The sequence below is a fragment of the Ursus maritimus genome, unplaced genomic scaffold (assembly GCF_017311325.1).
Source record: "Ursus maritimus isolate PB19 unplaced genomic scaffold, ASM1731132v1 scaffold_3, whole genome shotgun sequence".
Taxonomy (NCBI): Eukaryota; Metazoa; Chordata; class Mammalia; order Carnivora; family Ursidae; genus Ursus; species Ursus maritimus.
Window position 1 is genome coordinate 18,425,239 of NW_024425563.1, and position 22,981 is coordinate 18,448,219.

A 22,981-nucleotide genomic window follows, 5' to 3' on the forward strand; every position below is an offset into this window, starting at 1 on the left:
TTCTTTCCTCCTATCTTCCCTCTTTCCTACCATCCAACCATTACTAACTGAACATCTGCTCCAAGCCAGACATATCTAGATGTAGAAGATAAGACAATGTCCTCGACCTTTGCCACTAACATTCTGGTAGGGAAGATTGCCTTCCTAGCCCAAACTCCAAAACTCTATGTGTCTTCATGTAGTGCTCTGAAAAAGAAAATCTGTCCTTGAGTAATGTCCTTGAAGAAGATAGCGCGCATATATCTATCAGTATGCTGGGGCATTGCTTGAATCTGACCTCTGAAACAAGCAACAGAAATATCTTGACTTTATAAATAATACCTTAAGTATATTTATAGTGTGTCTTTCCAGGACACAGCTCCAAGCACCTCGAGATTTATGTGATATAGAGAGAAGAAAATCATCCTTGTGTGGTACATATGGAAAATAGGTTTTTAAAAAAAAATCAAGTGACAAATCTCTGTAGGATTATCAACTTGAGGACACTTGTCAAGCAGTATCCCACAGGAGTCCTCTTACTTAATTTTTTTGTCAACGACTTGGTTAAGTGGATTTTATAAATGATTCAAAATATGTCTGAGTGGCTGCAACTAGAAGCAAAAATGGTTTTTAAAACAACCTTGCTGACAAACAAGGGGGCAGAGATGATGAACGTTCCCAAAGTGATAGGTCCTCCTTCACCAGGGAAGAGGGTTGTACGAAGGTTGAACACATTGAGCCCGGCTGCTGTCTAAGAAATTCTATTCATTCAAGGATGCTACTAGAATTTTGAACCCAGGGGAAAAAGTGGACAAAGTCTGGGAGATGAAGCTTTGCCTATACCGCATAACTTTGGTTTTATGATGAAACAATGAAAATACTGTTGTTGAAATGACCCCTAAAAACCTCCTGGGGTGTCCCAGTTGTTGATTTGGCCTCTAAGCTCCAAATTCACTCTTCATGGCTTTGCACGTGGGGCTGGAGCTGGATCCTGTGGTCATCTGTCCTCTGCCAGGTGACCCGTTGTGGAGTTTTGTCACAGGGGTGCTATGGGAACAGAGTGGGAGGGCATGGTTTGTCTTTCTGGTTCTGGAGTTGTCCCCTCTCTTTTTGTTCCTGCAGCCCCAAGGGATACCCCGTGGCCCTCATCTCAGTGAAGTCAGCAGTATCCTTACAGATAGTTACTAGAGGGTTCTGCCAGAGCCCCAGCCAGCTTCCTAGAAAGTGCAATACCCCCAAGCAGTTTCCTGATGAGTTGGCCAGTGACCCAGCTGGACCCCAGAAGGTGGCTCACAGGGAGTTCGATCAGCTGCTCTCTGAACCTCTCTGCTAGCCAGAGGCCCATAACCACACCCGTTTCAGTAAGGCCTGAATCTCAGTTTGGCTCTCAGGAAGGTCCTCTTCTAAATTTGTTCCTTCCTTGGGTTTTCTGCCTTGGTCCTAGGTAATAGCTGCTCCTTGTATCTGCTATTTGTATAATTTTGGGAGTTTCTTAACTCTTTATAGTAATGAATTCTCTGTGACTGTTTGTGATGCTTTATATTAAACTTTCCCCATTCATGACTGCGTGATTTCCGTTTCCTGACTAGACCTTGATGAATATACACATACCCAACAGAAATGTGTGTGTAAGAGTTCACTAGAAGCTATGTACAACTAATTCCATAGTAGCACTATTCGTAATAGCCAAAATGCCCATTACCAGCAGAAAAGAGAAATAATTTGTGGTATATTCACGGAAAGGAATGCTGGAGAATGATGAGAATAAATGAGCTACAAATACATGCAACAACAAAACAAACAGAAACAGAATGTTGAGTGAAAGAAGCAGAAACAAAAGAAAATATGCTGTATGGTTCCATTTATGTGAAGTCCCAAAACAGGCAAAGCAAATTCTGGTGCTAGAAAGTGAGAAACATGGTTATTCCTAGAGGAGATTAGTGATGGGGAGGGGGGAGCAAGGAGCTTCTGGGATGCTGGTAATATTCTGTTTCTTGGCCGGAGTCTTCGTTATATAGATCTTCCTTTATGCAAATTACTGCGTGGTGCATCCTTGATGTTGACATTTTTGATGTTTAAAAATTAGTCATGCTGAAAATATGTAATATTTAATAAAAAAATTTAATAAAAATATACATATTTATCAAATGTATGAGGTATAAATTATTTGACTCAAATAATAAAGCAAAGCTCATTCATTCAACAAAAATATATGTACATAGTATTTATCAGTCAGTGTATATGATGGTAAGGATCAAGAGATGAATTAGTTATTCTTGGTTCTATCCACAAAGGGGCACGGTCTACAGGGGAGACAGACGTGAAAATGACAACTACAATACAACATGCTTCGTGGATTCGCTCAGGTGGTATGGGTGGAGTGCTACAGATAGAATGGTGCATTGAAACGCTACACACAGAAAGGTGGTGTCTGAGAAGGAACCTTCCCTCCACACAGTGCAGTAGTATCTACTCGCTCCACCGTCCTCCACCGCCATAAAAGGATGAGTAGGAGGTGACCAATAGAAAGGCGGTATTCTGAGTGGGCAGAACGGCCTGTGTAGAGATGCGAATTTTGAAAGTCACTGTACACTTAGAAAACAGAGAGCGTTTAATGTGGCAAGAGTCTGAGTAGCACTGGGAAGAATGGCAGGAGATGAAACTACAGAGGTAAACTGAGGCTTGATTGTGACATGCTTGTCCACCTTCTACAAGTGTGCATTTTACACAAGGAGCCAAGAAGTGCTGCGTAGCTAGTCTTCAGAGATGCCCTCCTGGCCCACACCCAAGCAATGCCTTTGTTACTCCTCTCCCACAGTGAATCTGGGTTGGCCAATGAAACCAATAGAATTTGGTACAAGTGACACTGTGTGACTTCTGAGGCCACTGTGGCTTCTGCTTTGATTTCTTGAAAAACTTGTTCTAGGGGTGTCAGTCATCATATAAGAAGTTGAGCTAGCCTGAGTCCACAGTATGGAGAGGGCTGTTTCTCAACCCAGTCAGTTTCCAAGTGACTCCAACCTCAACTGACATCTGACCACAACTGCATCAGAAACCCCATTGGAGAATGGACTAGCTGTGTGTTGAACGCGTAGAACATAGAGAACTCTAAGAATGAATTTTTTTGGATCTACACTGTATTTTGAATCATTACACTTCAGGGTGGCTTATTACACAGTACTAGACAACTGAAACAGACATTTTGGAATAGCAGTGTGACATAGAGAGTTTGAGTTTTTAGAAACACAATCCGGAGACAGCATGGAGGATGGCTTGAAGAAGGCAGAGGTTGAAGGTACCAAGACATGTTCAGAGGCTTTTACAGGAGGGTATGTGGATGGAGAGGCTGGCATTTAGAGATACTTGTGAGGCATACTTGACAGGATGTAGAGGTCAAATAACTGTGCGGTAGGAAGAAGAGGAAGACTGTGAAAATCTTTCAGGTTTCTGCCCAGAGAGAATAGGTGGTGGATATGTCCTTAAGAGAAATAAGGGCCTATCGGGGCGCCTGGGTGGCTCAGTCGGTTAAGCTACTGCCTTTGGCTCAAGTCATGATCCCAGGGTCCTGGGATTGAGCCCTGCATCGGGCTCCCTGCCCAGCAGTGAGTTTGCTTCTTCCTCTCCCACTGTCCCTCTCCCTGCTCATGCTCTATCTCTCAAATAAATAAATAAATAAATTAATAATTAAAAAAAAAGAAATAAGGGCCTATATGGAAGGGTAGATGAGCTGAGTATGTGGTTAAGCTGAAGGGTTTGCAAGGATATATTGCTGAAGAAATTAAATAAGCAGTTGTAGAGTTTTACTTAAGACACACAGGAAATTGGGGCTGTACATGTACATATATACACACATGGCTCACAGTTACATATAATGATGGTTGAAGTTACAGAGATGAGATCAGCAATAGAAAGGGTTTAGGGCAGTAAGAGATGGGACAAATAATGGAACTTCAGTAGACTTGGGGCAGAGGTGGAAAAGCCCATAAACAAAACAAAGCAATACAGAAAAAATAAGACTGAGAAGTAGAAAGAGAAACAGGAGACTCGAATCTTATAAGCGGATGGACAAGAGAATGTCAAGAGGATGGAGCTTTCACTGTCAAAAGCCACTGCAAGATAAAGTAAGGTGAGAATGTGGTGTGTGGTTTTGACAATTAAGAGGTCATTAGGAGTCTGAATGAGACTACTTTCAATAATCTGGCTTTGATCAGAGTAAAAAGCAAAGACTATGAATTTAGATTGCTCTTTAAAGATACCTGGTGGCCAAATGAAAAACAAAGATAAATTTGTTTGAGCAGGATCGTAGGCTATGAGGAAGCAAGAGACTAAGGGCAGGTTGGCTGGCACAAAGTCCATGCACCAATAGGAGGGGTGGGATAGAGAAGTCTCCAGAGTTACCTGTTTTATAGGCATCTTTTCTTCAAACTGTGGTCTGCAGACCAGTAGCATCAGCGTCACCTGAGAATATTCTAGAAAGGCAGAATCACGGGACACACCACGGTTGTAGTAAATCATAACCTGCATTTAAACAAGATCCACAGAACCAGGGAAGATAGGCATTACTGTTTTCATCTTTACCTAGGATGAGACTCAGGCTCGAAGAAGTTGCCTGACATAGCAGAGCTGATTAGGGACTGAGCCAAGATTCTGTCCCAGAGTTTAATGTTCTTTTAGAGAGGTAGATAAGCAAGTTCACATGGATTTCTACTTTCACTCAATTCAGAATTGTTTCAGATGGTAACACCTCCGACAATCAATCACAGGTCTGTAGTTCTAGTGCCGTCAGCTGTGAGGTTGTTTTTACCGCGATGGACGATGGACGAATCCCTTTCTAAGCGCTCGGCTGCCTCGCAAGAAACCATGTTGACAGCGTTGGAACTTCACTTCCCAGCAAGCCCAGCGGCCCCTTTCCGCGCGAGGCATGACGGGCACCTCGGCCAGCTCTCCTCTCTGGCGGAAGAACCTCGAGGCGGGACTCCACACAGCCTTACGTGAGGGCGCGCAGCATCCTGGGATGTGTAGTCTGGCTCCGACCGGGACGCCCCCTCGGATGAATGGGGCCCAGGCTGACTGCGAACTACAGCTCCTCGGCCGGCTGCGTTGGTGGCGGCCGCGGGGGAAGGGGAGCCGGCGGCGGCGCCGAAGGAGAGCCCCGCTACGGCACGGTGGGCATGTGCTGTGCCGCGGCGGACGCAGCAGCCCGGCTTCCTGGGGTGGCCGTATAAGCGGGCGCGTCTTCTACGCGCTCGCTCTCCTTTCCCCGCTCAGGCCATGCGCCCGGCTTTCGCGGTGGGCCTGGTGTTCGCAGGCTGCTGCAGTAATGTGATCTTCCTAGAGCTCCTGGCCCGGTGAGTGACCTTCGCGGGCCGCACCTCCGCTCGCAGCGCGCGGGGGCCGGGGTAGGACAGCCTTGGGACCTGGCGGCGACGCTTGCTCCTTGGTCTTGCGCGCTGCCCGCTATCCCGCCCACCAGTTTGCATCCCTCTGAGGGGAGCGCCGGGGGTGCTGCTGTCCTCACCCCGTTTCCACACACTGGGGGATTGAAGCCTGCAGAGTTTTTCTCGTGACGGTCCAAGGTCGGCAGAACCCAGGGCCCCTCCAGCTCCCCTCGCGATCCTGTTAATGCCACACATTTGACTTGCGCAAAGCTCCCTGACTCCTAATGCAGTCTGATTTTGTACTCGCAGCAAAGAAAGTTTCATTAAGGTGGCCTCCAAAGCGTTTGTTTTATCGGCCTTAGAGATGGTTATGAGTACTTGACCCAAACAGACCTCCCGGTGATGTAGTCGAATGGATTCTTACTCAGAAGCCCGGTCCACTTGACCAGAGAGAGGAATTCCAGCTTTTAAGATGTTAAACCGTTTTTAGATTGAGAAGCAGGCATTTCGAGGCGTAACTTTATAAATTAAGAATGATTAGGACGCTTTCCCAAAGGGAAACTAGGTTAGCTTTATTTGAGGTGGCACTCAAATAATGTTGAGTAATGTGCAAAGTTCAGTGGATAGAAGATGTTAGAGAAAAGACAACAGGTAGACCAGAAAAGTCTCAGGGCTAAAAATCTCAAGTCTTGATTCGGTCCTCCTTTTCATTGAGCCGCTCTGGGCCTCTCCCTTTTCTGGCTGAAAAATGAACTATGTGTGGTGTCCTGTAGTGCGGTATATCTGAGTCTACCCATCTCCACTGACCATCAGGGCAATCTTGTGTACCAGATAGGTCAGGAGTTATCATCTATTTAACTGAAAGTGAAACAGGTCCCAAATTAGATGGTTTTTACTACTTGTAGGTGGCAGAGCCAGAACTAGAATCCAAGATACCTGTACCCTAGTCCAGTACCTTTTGCAACCTCCCTGTTACTTTTGAACTTACGCAGCGCACAGAATTTTGGTCCGTGCCTCACCTGGAGCCTATTATTTTGTTTTTATGATCCCATCGATAAGTCATTCTGAAGCAACCAGTTTACTTAAGGCGTGGGTTGATTTTTGCTATTACAGAGCTTGAAATCTTACGCAGAAAGTGTTGATGAAGATCTGTCACTTATTTTGGGAGTAGGTGGAGAGAGGTTTAAAAATTTAAAAAATGTATCCAGTTGTCAGTCTGGTATACTTCAAAGGAAGGTCACTTTGGAAATTGATTTAAAAATGTTTAAAAAGTGAGACAATCAGGTCAGCTATGGAAATGAAGGTTAGAGAATTATATACTATATGATAAATATATGTATAAATATAATAAATACTTGTGTCGAAGATGCCAGTAAATTAAATCCTGCCAAAGGCCTATGACATCATAATATGCTGGCACCTGAAGGCCCTCATTACTAAGTGTGAGCTCTTGGCTAAATTTATCTCCTGAGTCTGTTGTTTGAATTGTAAAAGGCTGGTGGTTGCTCTACCGGCCTCACAGGGTTTTGAAGGGTTCATGAAATGCACATACGAAGCAGGTGAAGTACACTGACTTCTCTCTAACAACTTCGGTTTCAGTACGGGTAAACCTTGTTTTATGAGCCACTCCTGAACAGTGATGGATAAATCTAACTTCACGGAATGTTTCTGTGAATTGTAGAAGCTTCTATTTAGAATGCTTCCAAGAATTTATACATAAATCCTCGTTATTTATCTTTTTTGTAAATCTGTTTTTTTGCATACAGCAGTGGGTTTTCATAAATCGGTGAGGGGTACATTTATTAATTTCATGAGTGGTGTATGCCAGACCGAATAGCAGCTTTTTCCTGATTTGCTTGGGCAGCTCACAACTTACCCTGTTAAAGATCAATAAAATAAGAGCAGGGACTAGATGGTCTTGAAGGTTCTTTGTAGATTCGGCCTCCTCATAAGTTTTGACTTTATCTTGGGACATCACAGTGGAAAGCTCATAAATTTTTATAGAGCAGGAACTGGGCTCTTATATGGCTTCCTTGGAACCATTATGTGCCCTCGTAAGTGCCAAGTATAGAACACTAAGTATAAATGGAAATGCTAGAGTGACTTGGAGGGAGAAGGAAACATCTTTATCCATTTTCCCCAAATTGGAAAACAAATAGATGTTTCTTCTTTTTGATTTTTGTATCTATCATTGGGACCTAGAATAAAATAAAAAGCACCCTGCAGTGTGCAGAACAGACGCGAAGCCATGAATGGATGCCTTGATCTCTGTCCTGAAAGAGCTTGCAAACAGGGTGCGCCCACATGAGCTAACTAGCCAAGGTAGTGCGTGTCTTACGTCAGGAAAACAACCTGAAACATTTTCTTTTTCCTGTTTTATTTTACAATCAAGTGCATCATGTTGACCCAAGTAAGGAAGTTTCCTAAATCTGGAAGAAGAAATGCAAAAGGCATAAACTTCTTTCTCTTCAGAGTTGCTTGTCTTTGAAGTAAGAATTTGAATGCTTGCCAAAGAGAATTCGAAGTAAGAGAAACTGCAGTTTGGTGATTATAATTTCTAAGGAGTAAAGTTCAAGAAAACAAAGGATTTAGGGAAAAAGATCCAAGTTTTTACACTGAAGTTTTAAAATGAATTATTCAAGTTAAAACAAATAGTTCCATTGGTAGCCATACAACAGTGTGTTCCCCAAAAAGCGAAGTTGATTTTTTAAAAATTTAACTATTGAGTGCATTAGGGAGATTTTAAAATCCTATGGAAATGGAGACAAAGTAGAATAGGGTTCTCAAGGGATGGGGGAGGGGGCAATGGAGAGGGACCCTAATGGGTATGAGATTTCTTTGGGAGGTACCCTAAAATGGTAATAGCTACACAACTCTATAGTAAAAACCACTGGATTGTAGACAGTACTATAAGGGAGCCTGCAGACATCACTTATTTGCCCTGTGGCTCTGGGAGGCTTCCTTGAGTCACTGCCATGCGGCCCTCAGTATCTTCAGCAATGAAATGGGCATGATAATAACTACCTCTGTAAAATAAAGATAAAAATTGTTATGCCTTTTTAAAAATCCTGTGAGGAATACACTTGTCAAGGGAATCATTTTTAGAAATGGTTTCTTTTTATCTTTCATACACTGTTTTAGGTCATGTTTACTTCAGATGAGGCACCCTCACATACATTCAGCCGTTTGAGTGCGGGCCTGAGACTGTGCCCAGACAGCGGGGCACGAAGATGATTTGGACACGGTTGGTCCTCTGACCTTCCCTGTGTGGCGCTGGGTTCTTACTGCTTCCTACTCCCATGGTTGCCTCCCTCATTACATGGTCATCTCCTTAAGGGCTCAGGGATCAGGACTCCTTCCCATCCGGAGCTCCCCAGCACCGGGCTTTACATGTAATGGGTTCTCCGCAGTTCTTTAATTGAATTGGCCTAATCCTTTGGTAAAGAGAAAATGGGTGGGAAGCAGGGAAGTTTGATGAACCCCAGTTGGGCTAAGTCTTGTGCTTGGCACTTTACATTTTCTCATTGAATCCTTACTACAAAATTAAAAATTTATCACTTGCACTTTTATAGGTGAGAAAAATTGGTCAAGATAAATGTCTTTAAAAGGATGACTGTCCTTTAATTGAAGACCTTCCAGTGTGCGAGATCCTAACATTCAGTCTTTGCCTTTTTCCCCTCTGTGGTACACTATTAAGCGCTTTTCAGGGACTGGCCTGTTTACTCTGCAATAAACCGGTGAGACAGGCACTAATACCGTTCCCGTTTTAAAGATAAGGAAACAAGACTTAGATAGGGTAATGAACCTCCACGCCAGGGAACTGCATCCTGCCTGTCCGTGTGTGATCGTAACCACGGTTGTGAACCTTGGCTGCCTCTCAGCTCTGTGACAGCACGTGGGAATCACCTGCACATCTGACGTAGGTGCTTACACACACTCCCACACACATCTTCCAGCACTTTCCCCAGACCTACACTAGCGGTTCTCAGCTCTGGCTTTTCAAGTACGGGTTCCAGGGCCCTACCCCACAGCAGTCCGAGCAGAGCTGGGAGGGGGAGGCTCTTCAGGCACGTGGGTTTCTAAAGAGCAGCCCAGTCAGAGTTGAGAAGCACCGTGCCAGGAACTAGTTAGGGCGAAAGTACCTTCTCCTGTCACTCATAATTAGGCTAATGGTTTTAATTAGCTCTTTGAGGTCAGTGCCTTACGCGATTGTTTATGGCTTCTTGCAATGTTTATCCCTGTATCCCTGGAACATAAATGCTAAAAGAAATTTGAACATGAAGCGGGAGTTTTCGAGAACACCTTCATAGGCAGGAGAGCCCGAGAGGAGCCAGAGTGGTGTTGCAGATGGTAAGCCTAGCTCTGCACGAGAGTGGCTTATGTTCAGAGTTATCTATTTTACGCCTCATGGGTGTATTTAAGAACTTGAATACTTGACATTACTATTTAATAATAATACCACAAGTAGAGAACGGGGTTGTTTTTAATAAATAGCATTATATTAAATGTGATAGTACATTTATAATATAGTAATAATCCCTCTAATCATTAGCCTCTGGTAAATAAATATCCTTGATCAAGATGAGAAGACAGAATATGAAGGCTGAGAAATCTGGAAGCTTCAGGGAAACAAAGACAGCTATCACTTTGTACTCCTTCCAGTGGCTGAGCAGAACCCGATGGAGGACAAACTCAGAACCACAAACATTTTAAGTAACCAGTTTTCGCAGAGTGGTTCAAGAGGGAGGTCAGAGGGACTTTTTCTGCCTTACGGTTATATTCCTAACCGTCACTGTGGAAGATTCCCCAACCCTTACGTGGATTGCGGAAGAGATTCGATTCAGTTCCACCCTTTGTGGAGTATCTAATACGCTCGTGTTCAGGGCGGTGGGCAGTGTTCTTCAGCCTTTTCTCCTTATTGCTCCTTATCTCTCCCTACCCCTGCCAAAGACCCTTTGTCTGTCGACACTTTTTTCCTAATCACCCCTCCACAGATACATTATATACTGGTTCATGTGCTGCACGTCTGTCTGTGTTCGATAACTTTGAAAAAGAGTACGAATCTCCTCACCCCATGAACCAGTCATTGCCCCCGTAGGGGACCTTCTCTAAGGTGATGTCCCCGTCACCAACAATGGGTGCGTGTCTCCTATTGACAATAGTCTTGGTGGTCAGGAGGCTAGGTAAGCATTCCAGGAGACCCGAGCATATTTCTGTGCTGGGGGTTTGCTGCTGAAGCTGACTAGGATTCTGACTAAAGCCCTTTCGATGAAGTGAGTATCCCAAGAATCTACGACCCACTTCCCACAGTTTACTAGAAAAGTTGTATCGTAGTTCTGAGAATGAGTGTTATCAGAATTCTTACTCATGGCCTGCTACACCTAGGGAACAGTGAAATCAGCAAGCTTGACATTCTCTGCCAGCTCTGTTGATCGTCGTGTGTGATCCATGGGATATGAAATCTGAGATGAAGGACAGTGAGTAATAGAAATCGGTCCCCCGGTTATTTCGAACTATCAATATAGCAAGTCTTGGTGCCCTTTATTTCAGTTTTTTGTACCTGATTTGCCTTTTTGTTTTTTACTATACAGGAAGCATCCAGGATGCGGGAACATTGTGACATTTGCACAATTTTTATTTATTGCTGTGGAAGGCTTCCTCTTTGAAGCCGATTTGGGAAGGAAGCGGCCAGCTATCCCAATAAGGTATGGCACATTGAAATCTCTAAGCCCCCCCCCCCTTTTTTTTTTAAGTTCAGGAGTTTTCTGGTCCCTAGATAGAAGGAAGAGTATGAGACATCCTTTTATAAGATGTTTCAAAGATATAAGTAGAATAATGTATTTCATTTTCTGATTTTAATATATTGTGAAACTCCAGGGAGCCTATTTTTAGAATAAAATTCCCACCGCAACACAAAATAGTTGTGATGGAGACAACAACGTGTATATGTGTGTAATGTATGGTTGGTTAAAGGCTTAGTGTGACCACAATGTTTTTTAATAGTTATGTATGCTAGCCTCATGTTGGTAAAGTTATCAAATACACTAAGAGTGGTATTGTTCCTTTTTAAAAATGAATGGGTTTGGGGAATAAACAGAAGTGGTGCTTATGCAGCTTCATGATACACTAAATGCCACTGAATTGTTCACTTTAAAATGGCTGCTTTTATGTTACGCGCACTTCCTCTCAATTAAAAGGACGTGAATGGCCAGCTAAGGCAAAATTGTTGATTCTAGACCTCGACCCATTAGTCCAGATTTGCATAACTGTACTCAGGGGACCAAATAGAAAACAAGACAGTTCTTCTAATAGCGTATTGAAAATTCATCATTCTTGTTGGGAGGGACTGTAAATAAAAGTGTAACGCATCCAGTTGTGAGTGTGGAGTAAGGTACGTCGTGTAATCCCATTGATAGGAATTTTCCTGCTGTGAACGTATCCAGGGACTGGCTAAGGCTCATGGTGGTTGGTGTTCTATTGCCACATTCCCGAGTAGCCCGCTATAGGAAATGTGGTTGAATTTTGTTAATATCGTGCTTTTAAATTTCCCTACGTGATGCTAAGTATTCTGAGTCGGTGGTTTTTCATTGGCTTCAGTATCTACATAAAACTTTCCATTCCCTAGACCAGCATTTACATCATGGTAGGAGCCCCCACATTTTTTTTTTTAAATCACTCTATTGTTTTATTTTCTCTTATTTTCAAATTTTTATTTAAATTTTAGTCAACGTACAGTGTAATATTGGTTTCAGGAGTAGAGTCAGTGATTCATCACTTGCATGAAACACCCGGTGTCATCACAAGTGCCCTCCTTAATACCCATCACCCATCCACACATCCCCCACTCATCTCCCTTCGACACCCCTCAGTTTGTTCTCTATTGTTAAGAGTCTCCTCTGGTTTGTTTCCCTCTTTCCTTTCCCCCCCCTTTCCCATATGTTCATCTGTTTTGTTTTATTAAATTCCATGTATGAGTGAGATCATATAGTATTTGTATTTCTTCGACTGACTTAATTCACTCAGTATAATACACCAGCTCCGTCCACGTGGTTGCAAATGGTAAGATTTCATTCTTTTGGATGGCTGAGTAATATTCCAGTGTGTGTGTGTGTGTGTGTGTGTGTGTGTACCACATCTTCTTTATTATTTATAAGTCGGTGGACATTTGGGCTCTCTCATGGTTTGGCTGTTGTTGATAATGCTGCTGTAAACATTGGGTGCATGTACTGCTTCAAATGTGGATTTATTTATCCTTTGGGTAAATACCTTTAGTGCAATTGCTGGATAGTAGGGTAGTTCTATTTTTAAGTTTTTGAGGAACCTCCATACTGTTCTCCAGAGTGGCTGCACCAGTTTGCACTTCCACCAACAGTGCAAGAGGCTTCCCTTTCTCCACATCCTCTCCAACACCTGTTGTTTCTTGCATTGTTAATTTTAGCCATTCTGACAGGTGTGAGATGGTATCTCATCGCGGTTTTGATTGGTATTTCCCTGATTGAGTGATGGTGAGCATCTTCTCATGTGTCTGTTGGCCATTTGGATGTCTTCTTTGGAAAAGTGTCTATTCATGTCTTCTGCCCATTTCTTAACTGGATTATTTGGGTTTTTTTTTGTGCGTTGAGTTTGATAAGTTCTTTATAGATTTGGAATACTAAGTCTTTATCAGATATGTCACTTGCAAATATCTTCTCCCATTCTGTGGGTTGCCTTTTAGTTTTGCTGAATGTTTCCTTTGCTGTGCAGAAGCGTTTTATCTTGATGAAGTCCCAGTAGTTCATTTTTGCTTTTGTTTCCCTTGCGTCCAGCGATGTGTCTAGTAAGAAGTTGCTGTGGCCAACATCAGAGAGGTTGCTGCCTATGTTCTCCTCTAGATTTTGATGTTTTCCTGTCTCACATTTAGGTCTTTTGTCCACTTGGAATTTATTTTTGTGTATGGTGTAAGAAAGTGGTCCAGTTTCATGCTTTTGCATATTGCTGTCCAGTTTTCCCAACATCATTTGTGGAAGAGACTGTCTTTTTTTCCATTGGATAGTCTTTCCTGCTTTGTCAAAGATTAGTTGACCATAGAGTTGTGGATCCATTTCTGGGTTCTCTGTTCCATTGATCTATGTGTCCCGAATAGCCCAAGGAATCCTGAAAAAAGAGAAACAAAACTGGAGGCATCACAATTCCAGATTTCAGGCTATTTTACAAAACCGTGGTCATCAAGACAGTATGATGAGAACAAGGATCCCCCACATTTTTTATTCCTCTGACCCTCCCCCCTCCAATTTTCTGTTTCCATTCAGGCTGCCACTAGCGCAGTTCAGCAATGCATTCACTCTCACCATGAACTTTTATAATGGTGTCCTAGCTGGCTGGCGTCTTGCCTCCTACCCCTCCGTCCCTGTATTTCGACTTCCTACCATTGTATTGTGACATCCCCCCTCACGGGCTCTCAGGGGTCACCAGTAGGTTCAGAGGGAAGCCCAGCTCCCTAACCTGCCCTTTGAGGCTCCCCGGGATCTTGCCCTAAGAGTCATACCTCCATGTGTGTCCTATAGAGCTGGCTGTCTTAGTTTCTATCTGTGAAGCTGAGTCTAAATCTTGACATCATAGGGATGTCATTTATCCCCAGGAGCAATTTCTAGGCCAAGGTGTGTAGACAGCAATGTGGAATAGTTGGAATTCATTGTCCTGAAAGGCCTCGATGAGCTCTATCTCCAAATGGCATTGTTTTAAGATAAGACTAAGAAAATTTGGCAAGAAACCTTGCGAAGTCACCAACAGTATTTTAGAAACCGTGAAATAGCTGTTCTCAGTGTTAAAATAAAAAAAAAAATCAGCTGAGTAAATTTGAAGATCTAATTGGTTTTATTAAATGATTCATGAATCAGGCAGTATCCCGTCTAGCAAGAAGAGGGGAGCTCCACTGAGCTAAAGAAGGGAAAGGCTTTTAAAGGCAGAGGGCATTAAAAAAAGAAGAAAGGAATTTATTAGCAAGATATGCACTGTTTAGGCAAGGTTGCCTCGAAAGGAGAGGAGAAGGGTGGGGTGGGGGGGCGTGTATCAGAAAATTCCCTAGTATTGACCAGCGGATTCTATGTTGAGTGGTTAAAGGTGACATTCCGGGGAGAGGGGATTGGTTGAAATTGCACTTGGGTGAGGAATTAAGTCTTGGTTTGCTGACTTGGGTCCTTAACCTAAGTGGCACCATTTTGGGTATGAGATTTTCTTTTGAACAATTACCCCCTTTTGATCAGACTCTCAGCTTAACTGGGAGAGGTGATGAACATTGAAGGCCTTAGCATCCCTCTTGTTACTGCTCTGAAGTTCTTGAAGTTTTTGTTGTTCCTTCGTGTGGTATCCATAGGTCATGACCTTTTGCCTAACCTCTGTGATATTCATAGGCGGCAGCCTCAGAGTCACACTCCTTAGGTGGGTTATTTTCTTTGTTCCTTAGATGTTCCAATCCTAGGGGGTCATTTGCTTGATGTATTGTTACATGTATTTCAAGCTTTCGAAAGAGTACAACGTACCAGGAAGATTATCATTACATAAGTAGGATAAATCCAATATTTGGAGTGCGGTTTAGACCCATGGTCCCCAAGACCCAAACCAATCAAAATCAAATAAGTCAAAGAAAGACCCGGTGGAAGGAGTCACCTTTTTAAGCCAAGCGACTTGTTCTGTGATCTTACGTGGGTTTCAGCATCCCGACAAGTGTCAGGAACAGGCTCAGCAGGGGGTGTTGGCCACAGCAGACACCTCCTTCCTCAGCTAATAGATGGTTAAGAGCTATTCCGTTATCAAGGACAACTTTGGCTAGAGAGTTCAAGGATATTTGTTGGGCTGCTATTGCTTAACAGGTTTTTGCAGTAATTTTAAGAATTAAGGAGTTCTTGATCCTAGCCTCATTTACATTTATTCCTAATCAGGGAAATAGGCACCTGTGGAAAGGAGTGAATTCTGAATCATGAATGTCTTCCAGTAGGCCCTTTAAGAAAAAAAAATTTATTTTAGGGTGGCGTGCAGAGGGAGAGGGATAGAAAGAATCTCAGGCCGACTCCCCACTGAGTGTGGAGCCTAATGTGGGACTTGATCTCAGATCCTGAGCCAAAATTAAGAGTTCAACTTTGCTTAACTGACTGAGCCATCCAGGTGCCCCTGGTAGGCCCTTTTTAACTCAACAATGTAAATTTAGGGGAGTTGACCAATGAGATGTCTTATTTCTGTCTGTGAAAAGTTAGGGGCACAGTTAGGTGGTTTTCTATCCTGAAATAAAAGGTTGTTTCAATTTCAGAGGTTGCCATGTTACAAGGACATTAGGATGACAGAAGTCTGGCAGTGAGGGGCTATTTTTGCAGAAGCAGAATGGACTTTATCTGCATGTGCCACAGTCTTACAAGTACAATATAAAGGCTTAGTGTTACTTTTTTTGACAATGTTTTTCATGTAATTTACATATCACATAAGCCTAATTCATTTAACAAGTCCTTCGGAATATGTTAGGTCAAAAAGACTTCACTTAGAATTTGGTTTTAGGAAGTTAGTCAAAAATATTTTTTTAAGGGGTGCCTGGGTGGTACAGCGGTTAAGCATCTGCCTTCGGCTCAGGGCGTGATCCTGGCGTTATGGGATCGAGCCCCACATCAGGCTCCTCCGCTATGAGCCTGCTGCTTCCTCTTCCACTCCCCCTGCTTGTGTTCCCTCTCTCGCTGGCTGTCTCTATCTCTGTCGAATAAATAAATAAAATCTTTAAAAAAAATTTTTTTTTAAAGATGTTATTTCTTAGTGCAGGAGCAGAAGGAAGGGCAGAGGGAAAAAGGAGAAGCAGACTCCCCACTGAGCAGGGGGCCTGATGCAGAGCTCAGTCCCAGGACCCAGGGATCAGGGCTTGAGCCGAAGGTAGCCACTTAACTGCCTGAGCCACACAGGCACCCCAGTCAAAAATCTTTTTAGGGTGCCTGGGTGGCTTAGTCGGTTAAGGGTCTGCCTTCAGCTCATGTCATGATCCCAGGGTTCTGGGATCAAGTCCCACATAGGGCCCCCTGCTCAACAGAGAGTCTGCTTCTCACTCTCCCTCTGCTGCTCCCCCTGCTCGTGTTCTCTCTCTCTCTCTGTCAAATAAATAAATAAAACTTTAAAAAAAATTTTTAAGAGGTTTTAAAGGATTTGCCTAGATAGGATCACAGATTACTACAAAATCTAATTATTTTAAAAGTAAAAGAGATTTTTACAGTCTTACCCAAATGACACCAAAAGCCCAAGAAAACTTTGTCCTTTAACAGAGAGAAAACCAAATTCTAATTTTGCACAAGCTTTTGATATTAAAACCCATTTTTAAAAATAAATTGAATCTTAACCAGCTTGACTTGAAAGTTCCTGTTTAAAGATTATTTTTCCACAAACCTACAAGTTTTTTCCCTTACATTCCAATTTTGTCCTATGTTTTTTCCCTTTAAACAACCAGACTCATTTTAGGACAAAATTACTTTTTCTTCCCTTCACAAAAAATGTATTGAAAGAGGACTGTGGCTACCTCCATTTTGACCTCAGACTTTCTAGTTGGGTTCTTCTTTTCAGCTTGTCTCTTGGCTCAGGCTGAAGACCCTGTGGGCAAAGCATCCCATGATGGGAACCGAAACTACACCTTAAGCAATAGGGACTGCCCTGAGCCAGCGAGGTCCCGCCCATGATTGACTTCAAGACAGTGGTTCATTTTTTTTTTTTTAAAGATTTTATTTATTTATTCGACAGAGATAGAGACAGCCAGTGAGAGAGGGAACACAAGCAGGGGGAGTGGGAGAGGAAGAAGCAGGCTCATAGCGGAGGAGCCCGATGCGGGGCTCGATCCCACAACGCTGGGATCGCGCCCTGAGCCGAAGGCAGACGCTTAACTGCTGTGCCACCCAGGCGCCCCGACAGTGGTTAATTTGACTTTCACTGCCCACCTGTACATATCCGCCCACCTTTGCTCCACATTTTCTTGTATATAAACCTGGAAGTATTTTCTGGGTCTCCCAGATGCTAGTCCTCTGTCTTCTGGGTGTTGGCCTCACTGAAATAAATTCCTTGTTTCTCCACCACTCCTTTCTCTGACTTTGGATTTTGTGAGCGGCCAGTGGCCAGATCTGGTCAGTTTGGGGACCCCCCCCCCCGAGCCAGGTGTTCTTGCGCCCCTGTGCCCCGGCTACACCATCTCCATTTCTCACACCTTTTTCTCCTGAAAACACTTCCTACTTTCCTGCCATATGGAGATCTTTTCCTTATTATTTTTAGTGGCTTTAATTAGATATGCTTGAGTTCTTAACCCTGAGAAACCTTATTTTCTAGTAAAAACTAAGAAGTAAGCAATTGTGAGCTGTTGGTTTTACCAGGATTTTTTTGAATTTGAATTTTAGGAACGCATTTCAAAAACTTTAAAAGCATATGCCTTTTTAAATTTGTCAATGAGTATTTTTTTTTTAAGATTTTATTTATTTATTTGACAGAGAGAGACAGCCAGCTAGAGAGGGAACACAAGCAGGGGGAGTGGGAGAGGAAGAAGCAGGCTCCCAGCAGAGGAGCCTGATGCGGGGCTTGATCCCAGAACACTGGGATCATGCCCTGAGCCGAAGGCAGACGCTTAACGACTGAGCCACCCAGGTGCCCCTGTCAATGAGTATTAACATATCCAAGTATCTTTTAGTTTCTCTGGAATAAGAGGCCAAAAGTAGACGAACTTAGGTTTAGTAGTTAATGTTTTAGTATCTTGTCTTTTTTGGAAATGATCTAGATTTTTTCAAAGTTTTTATTTTACTTCCACTTAGTTAACATACAGTGTTATTTTAGTTTTACTTGTGTGATATAGTGATTCAGCACTTGGATACGTCATCCTGTGCTCATCGTGACAAGTGCACTCCTTATGCCCTATCACCGAGGTCACTCATCCTCCCACCCCCACCCCTCTGGTAACCATTAGTTTGTTCTCTATAGTGAAGAGTCTGTTTCTTGGTTTGTCTCTTTTTCTTTTTCCCCTTGCTCATTTATTTTGTTTCTTAAATTCCACATATGAGTGAAATCATATGGTATTTCTTTCTCTGACTTACTTCACTTTGCGTTATACTCTCTAGCTCCATCCATGTCATTGCAAATGGCAAGACGTCATTCTTTATGGCTGAATAATATTCTGTTGTGTATATATATATATATATATATGTATACACCACATCTTCTTTATCCATTCATCAGTCAGTGGACGCTTGGGCTGCTTCCATATCTTAGCTATTGTAAATAATGCTGCTTTAAACATCAGGGTGCATGTAACTGTTTGAATTAGTGTTTTTTGTATTCTTTGGGTAAATACCCAGTAATGTGATTACTGGATCATAGGGTAATTCTGTTTTTAACTTTTTGAGGAACCTCCAGACTGTTTTTCACAGTGGCTGCACCAGTTTGCGTTCCCCAACCGTGCAAGAGGGTTCCTTTTTCTCTACATGCTCACCAACACCTGTTGTTTCTCATGTTGTTGATTTTAGCCTTTCTGACAGGTGGGAGGTGGTACCTCATTGTAGTTTTGATTTGCATTTCCCGATGATCAGTGATAATGAGCATCTTTTCATTGTCTCTTGGCCATCTGTATGTCTTCTTTGGGAAAATGTTCATGTCCTCTGCCCATTTTTAAATTGGATTATTTGTTTTTTTGGGTGTCGAGTTTTATGAGTTCTTTATGTATTGGAATACTAACCCTTTATCAGATATCTCAGTTGCTAATATCTTCTCTCATTCCATAGGCTGCCTTTTAGTTTTGTTGATTGTTTCCTTTGCTGTGCAGAAGCTTTTTATTTTAATGTAGTCCCAATAGTTTATTTTTGCTTTTGTTTCCCTTACCTCAGGGAACCTGTCTAGAAAAAGTTGTACAGCCAATGTCAGAGAAGTTACTGCCTGTGCTCTCTTTTAGGATTTTTAGGTTTCATATGACACATTTTGGTCCTTAATCCATTTTGAATTTATTTTTGCATATGGTTTAAGAAAGTGGTCTAGTTTCATTCTTTTGCATGTTGCTGTCCGGTTTTCCCAACACCATTTGTTGAAGAGACTGTCTTTCCCGTTGGATGTCTTTCCTGCTTTGTCAAATGTTAATTGACCATATTAATTGTGGGTTTATTTCTGGATTTTCTATTCTGTTCCATTGATCTATGTGTCTCTTTTGTGCCAGTACAATACTGTTTTGATTACTACAGCTTTGTAATATAATTTGAAGTCTGGAATTGTGATGCCTGCAGCTTTACCCCCACCCCCAAATTTGTCTTGACTATTTGGGGTCTTCTGTGGTTCCATAAAAATTTCAGGATTGGTTGTTGTAGTTTTTGGAAAATGTTCATGTTATTTTAATAAGTATTGCATTGAAGGTGTAGATTGCTTTGGGTAGTACAGACATTTTAATAATATATGTTTTTCCAATCCATGAGCATGGACTGTCTTTCTGTTTCTTCGTATCGTCTTCAAATTTCTTTCATTAGTGTTTTCTAGTTTTCACAGTACAGGTCTTTCACCGCTTCGATTAGGTTTATCCCTAGGTATCTTATTACTTTTATTGCAATTGTAAATGGAATTGTTTTCTTAATTTCTCTTTCTGTTGCTGCTTCATTATTGGTGTATAGAAATGCAACAGATTTCTGTACGTCGATTTTGTATCCTGCAACTTCACTGAATTCGTGTGTCAGTTCTAGCAGTTTTTTTATAGTCTTTAGGGTAGTCTGTAGGGTGTGGTGGTCTTTAGGGTTTTCTATACGTAGTATCATGTCACCTGCAAATAGTGAAAGTTCTACTTCCTCCTTACCAATTAGGATGCCTTGTATTTCTTTTTGTTGTCTGATTGCTATGGCTAGGACTTATAATACTATGTTGAATAAAAGTGTTGAGAGTAGACATTCTTTTTTTTTTTAAAGATTTTATTTATTTATTTATTTGACAGAGATAGAGACAGCCAGCGAGAGAGGGAACACAAGCAGGGGGAGTGGGAGAGGAAGAAGCAGGCTCCTAGCGGAGGAGCCCGATGTGGGGCTCGATCCCATAATGCCAGGATCACGCCCTGAGCCGAAGGCAGACGCTTAACGACTGCGCCACCCAGGCGCCCCTAGAGTAGACATTCTTGTTTTGTTCCTGACCTTAGGGGAAAAGCTCTGTTTTTCCCAATTAAGGATCATGTTAGCTGTGGGTTTTTTATAGATGGTCTTTATTATGTTGAGCTATGTTTCCTCTAAACCTACTTTGTTGAGGGTTTTTTAATTATGAATGGATGTTGTACTTTGACAAATGCTTTTTCTATCCATTGAAATGATCATATGGTTCTCATCCTTTCTCTTATTGATGTGATGTGTCACGATTGATTTGCAAATATTGAACTACCCTTGCAACCCAGGAATAAATCCTACTTGATCTTGGTGAATGATTTTTTAAATTTATTGTTGGATTTGGTCTGCTAGTTTTTGTTGAGGATTTCTGCATCTGTGTTCATTAGAGATATTGGCGTGTGATTTTTTTTTTTTTGTGGTATCTTTGTCTGGTTTTGGTATCAGGGTAATACTGTCCTCATAGAATGCATTTGGAACTTTTCCTTCCTTTACTGTTTTATGGAATAGTTTGAGAAGAGTAGGTGTTAACTCTTCTTTAAATGTGTGGTGGAATTCGTGAAGCCATCTGGTTCTGGACTTTGTTGGGAGTTTTTTGATTACTGACTCAGTTTCTTTGCTGACACTGGTCTGTTCAAGTTTTTCTATTCCTGTTCCAGTTTTCGTAATTTATAGGTTTCTAGGAATTTATCCATTTCTTCTAGGTTGTCCAATTTGTTGGCGTATAGTTTTTCATAATATTCTCTTATAATTGTTTGTATTTCTGTGGTGGTGATTGTTATTTCTCCTCTTATTTGTGATTTTATTTATTCGGTTCCTTTCTCTTTTTGATAAGTCTGGCTAGAGATTTATCAATTTATTGTTTCAAAGAACCAGCTTTTGGCTTCATCGATTTGTTCTTTCATCTTTTTAGTTTCTATATCATTTGTTTCTGCTCTAATCTTTATTGTTTCCCTCCTTCTGCTGGCTTTAGACTTCATTTGTTCTTTTTTTCAGCTCCTTTAGGTGCAAGGGAAGCTTGTTCATTTGAGATTTCTTTTGCTTCTTGAGGCAGGCCTGTATTGCTATAAGCTTCCCTCTTGAAACTGCTTTTGTTGCATACCAAACGTTTTAAACCATTGTGTTTTCATTTGCACTTGTTTTTGTGTACTTTTTAGTTTCCTTCTCTCTCTCTCTCTCTTTCTTTCTTTCTTTTTTTTTTTTTTTGAGTTTCTTTATTTGAGAGAGAGGGCATGCAACAGAGAGAGCATGAGCAGGGAGAAGGAGAAGCAGACTTCCAGCTGAGCAGGGAGCCTAACATGGGACTCGATCCCAGGACTCTGAGATCATGACCTGAGCTGAAGGCAGACGCTTAACCAATTGAGCCACCCAGGCACCCTTTAATTTCTTCTATTTCCTAATTGACTCATTCATTGTTTAGTAGCATGGTATTGAACAGCCATGTATTTGCGATCTTTACAGATTTTTCCTTGTAGTTGACTTACAGTATCATAGCATTATGGTAAGAAAAGATGCATGATATGACTTCAATCTTTTTTAATTTAAGGCTTGTTTTGTGGCCTAATATGTGATCCATTCTGGAGAATGTTCCATGGGCACTTAAAAAGAACATGTATCCTCTGTTTTAGGATGGAATGTTCTGGATACATCTGTTAAATCCATCTGTTCCAGTGTGTCATTGAAAGACATTGTTTCCTTGTTGATTTTCTGTTTAGATGATCTGTCTATTGATGTAACTGGGGTGTTAAAGTCCCCTACTATTACTGTATTATCAATTAGTTCCTTTATATTTGCTATCAACTGTTTTATGTATTTGGGTTCTCCCATGTTGGGTGCATAAATATTTACAGTTGTTATGTCTTCTTGTTGGATTGTCTCTATTATTTATTATTATTATTTATTATTATTTAGTGTCTTTGTCTCTTGTTATAGTCTTTTATTTATTTTTTACAGTCTTTGTTTTAAAGTCTAGTTTGTGCGATTTAAGTGTTATTACTCCAGCTTTCTTTTGACATCCATTTGCATAAATGTTTCTCCATCCCGTCACTTCAATCTGTGGATGTCTTTAGGTCTAAAATGAGCCTCTTGTAGGCAGCATAAATGATGGGTCTGTTTTTATATCCATTTTGTCAACCTGTCTTTTGAGTGGAGTGTTTAGTCCATTTAAATTCAGAGTAATTATTGATATGTATTTATTGCTCTTTTATTACTTGTTTTCTGGTTGTTTCTGAAGATTTTCTCTGATCCTTGTCTTTATTTCATGGTTTGCTGGTTTTCTTTAGTGATAATTTGGATTTCTTTCTCTTTATTCTTTGTGTATTTATTAGTGGATTTTGATTTGTGGTTATTATTAGGTTTGTATATATAACATTTTCCGCATATAGCAGTCCATATTAAGTTGATGGTTGTTTAAATTTGAAGTTATTCTTTAGTCCTCTCCTCCCCACATTTTAGGTACATGGTGTCATATTTCATATCCTTTTATTTTGTGTTTCTTGACTGATGTTTTACAAAAATATTAGTTTTTAC

At 41.6% G+C, this 22,981-nt stretch overlaps 1 protein-coding gene across 1 annotated transcript in view; it reads left to right on the top strand.

The window, feature by feature from the left end:
* The first annotated feature begins 5,047 nt into the window (after positions 1-5,047).
* The window catches only part of SLC35B4 (solute carrier family 35 member B4), a 41,426-nt gene continuing 23,492 nt past the window's right edge, over positions 5,048-22,981 (top strand). Inside the window, exons 1-2 of the mRNA XM_008707582.2 lie at positions 5,048-5,327; positions 10,949-11,062. Coding sequence (XP_008705804.1) covers positions 5,251-5,327; positions 10,949-11,062 — 191 coding nt within the window. The 5' untranslated portion in view covers positions 5,048-5,250. The remainder of the gene's footprint in view (positions 5,328-10,948; positions 11,063-22,981) is intronic.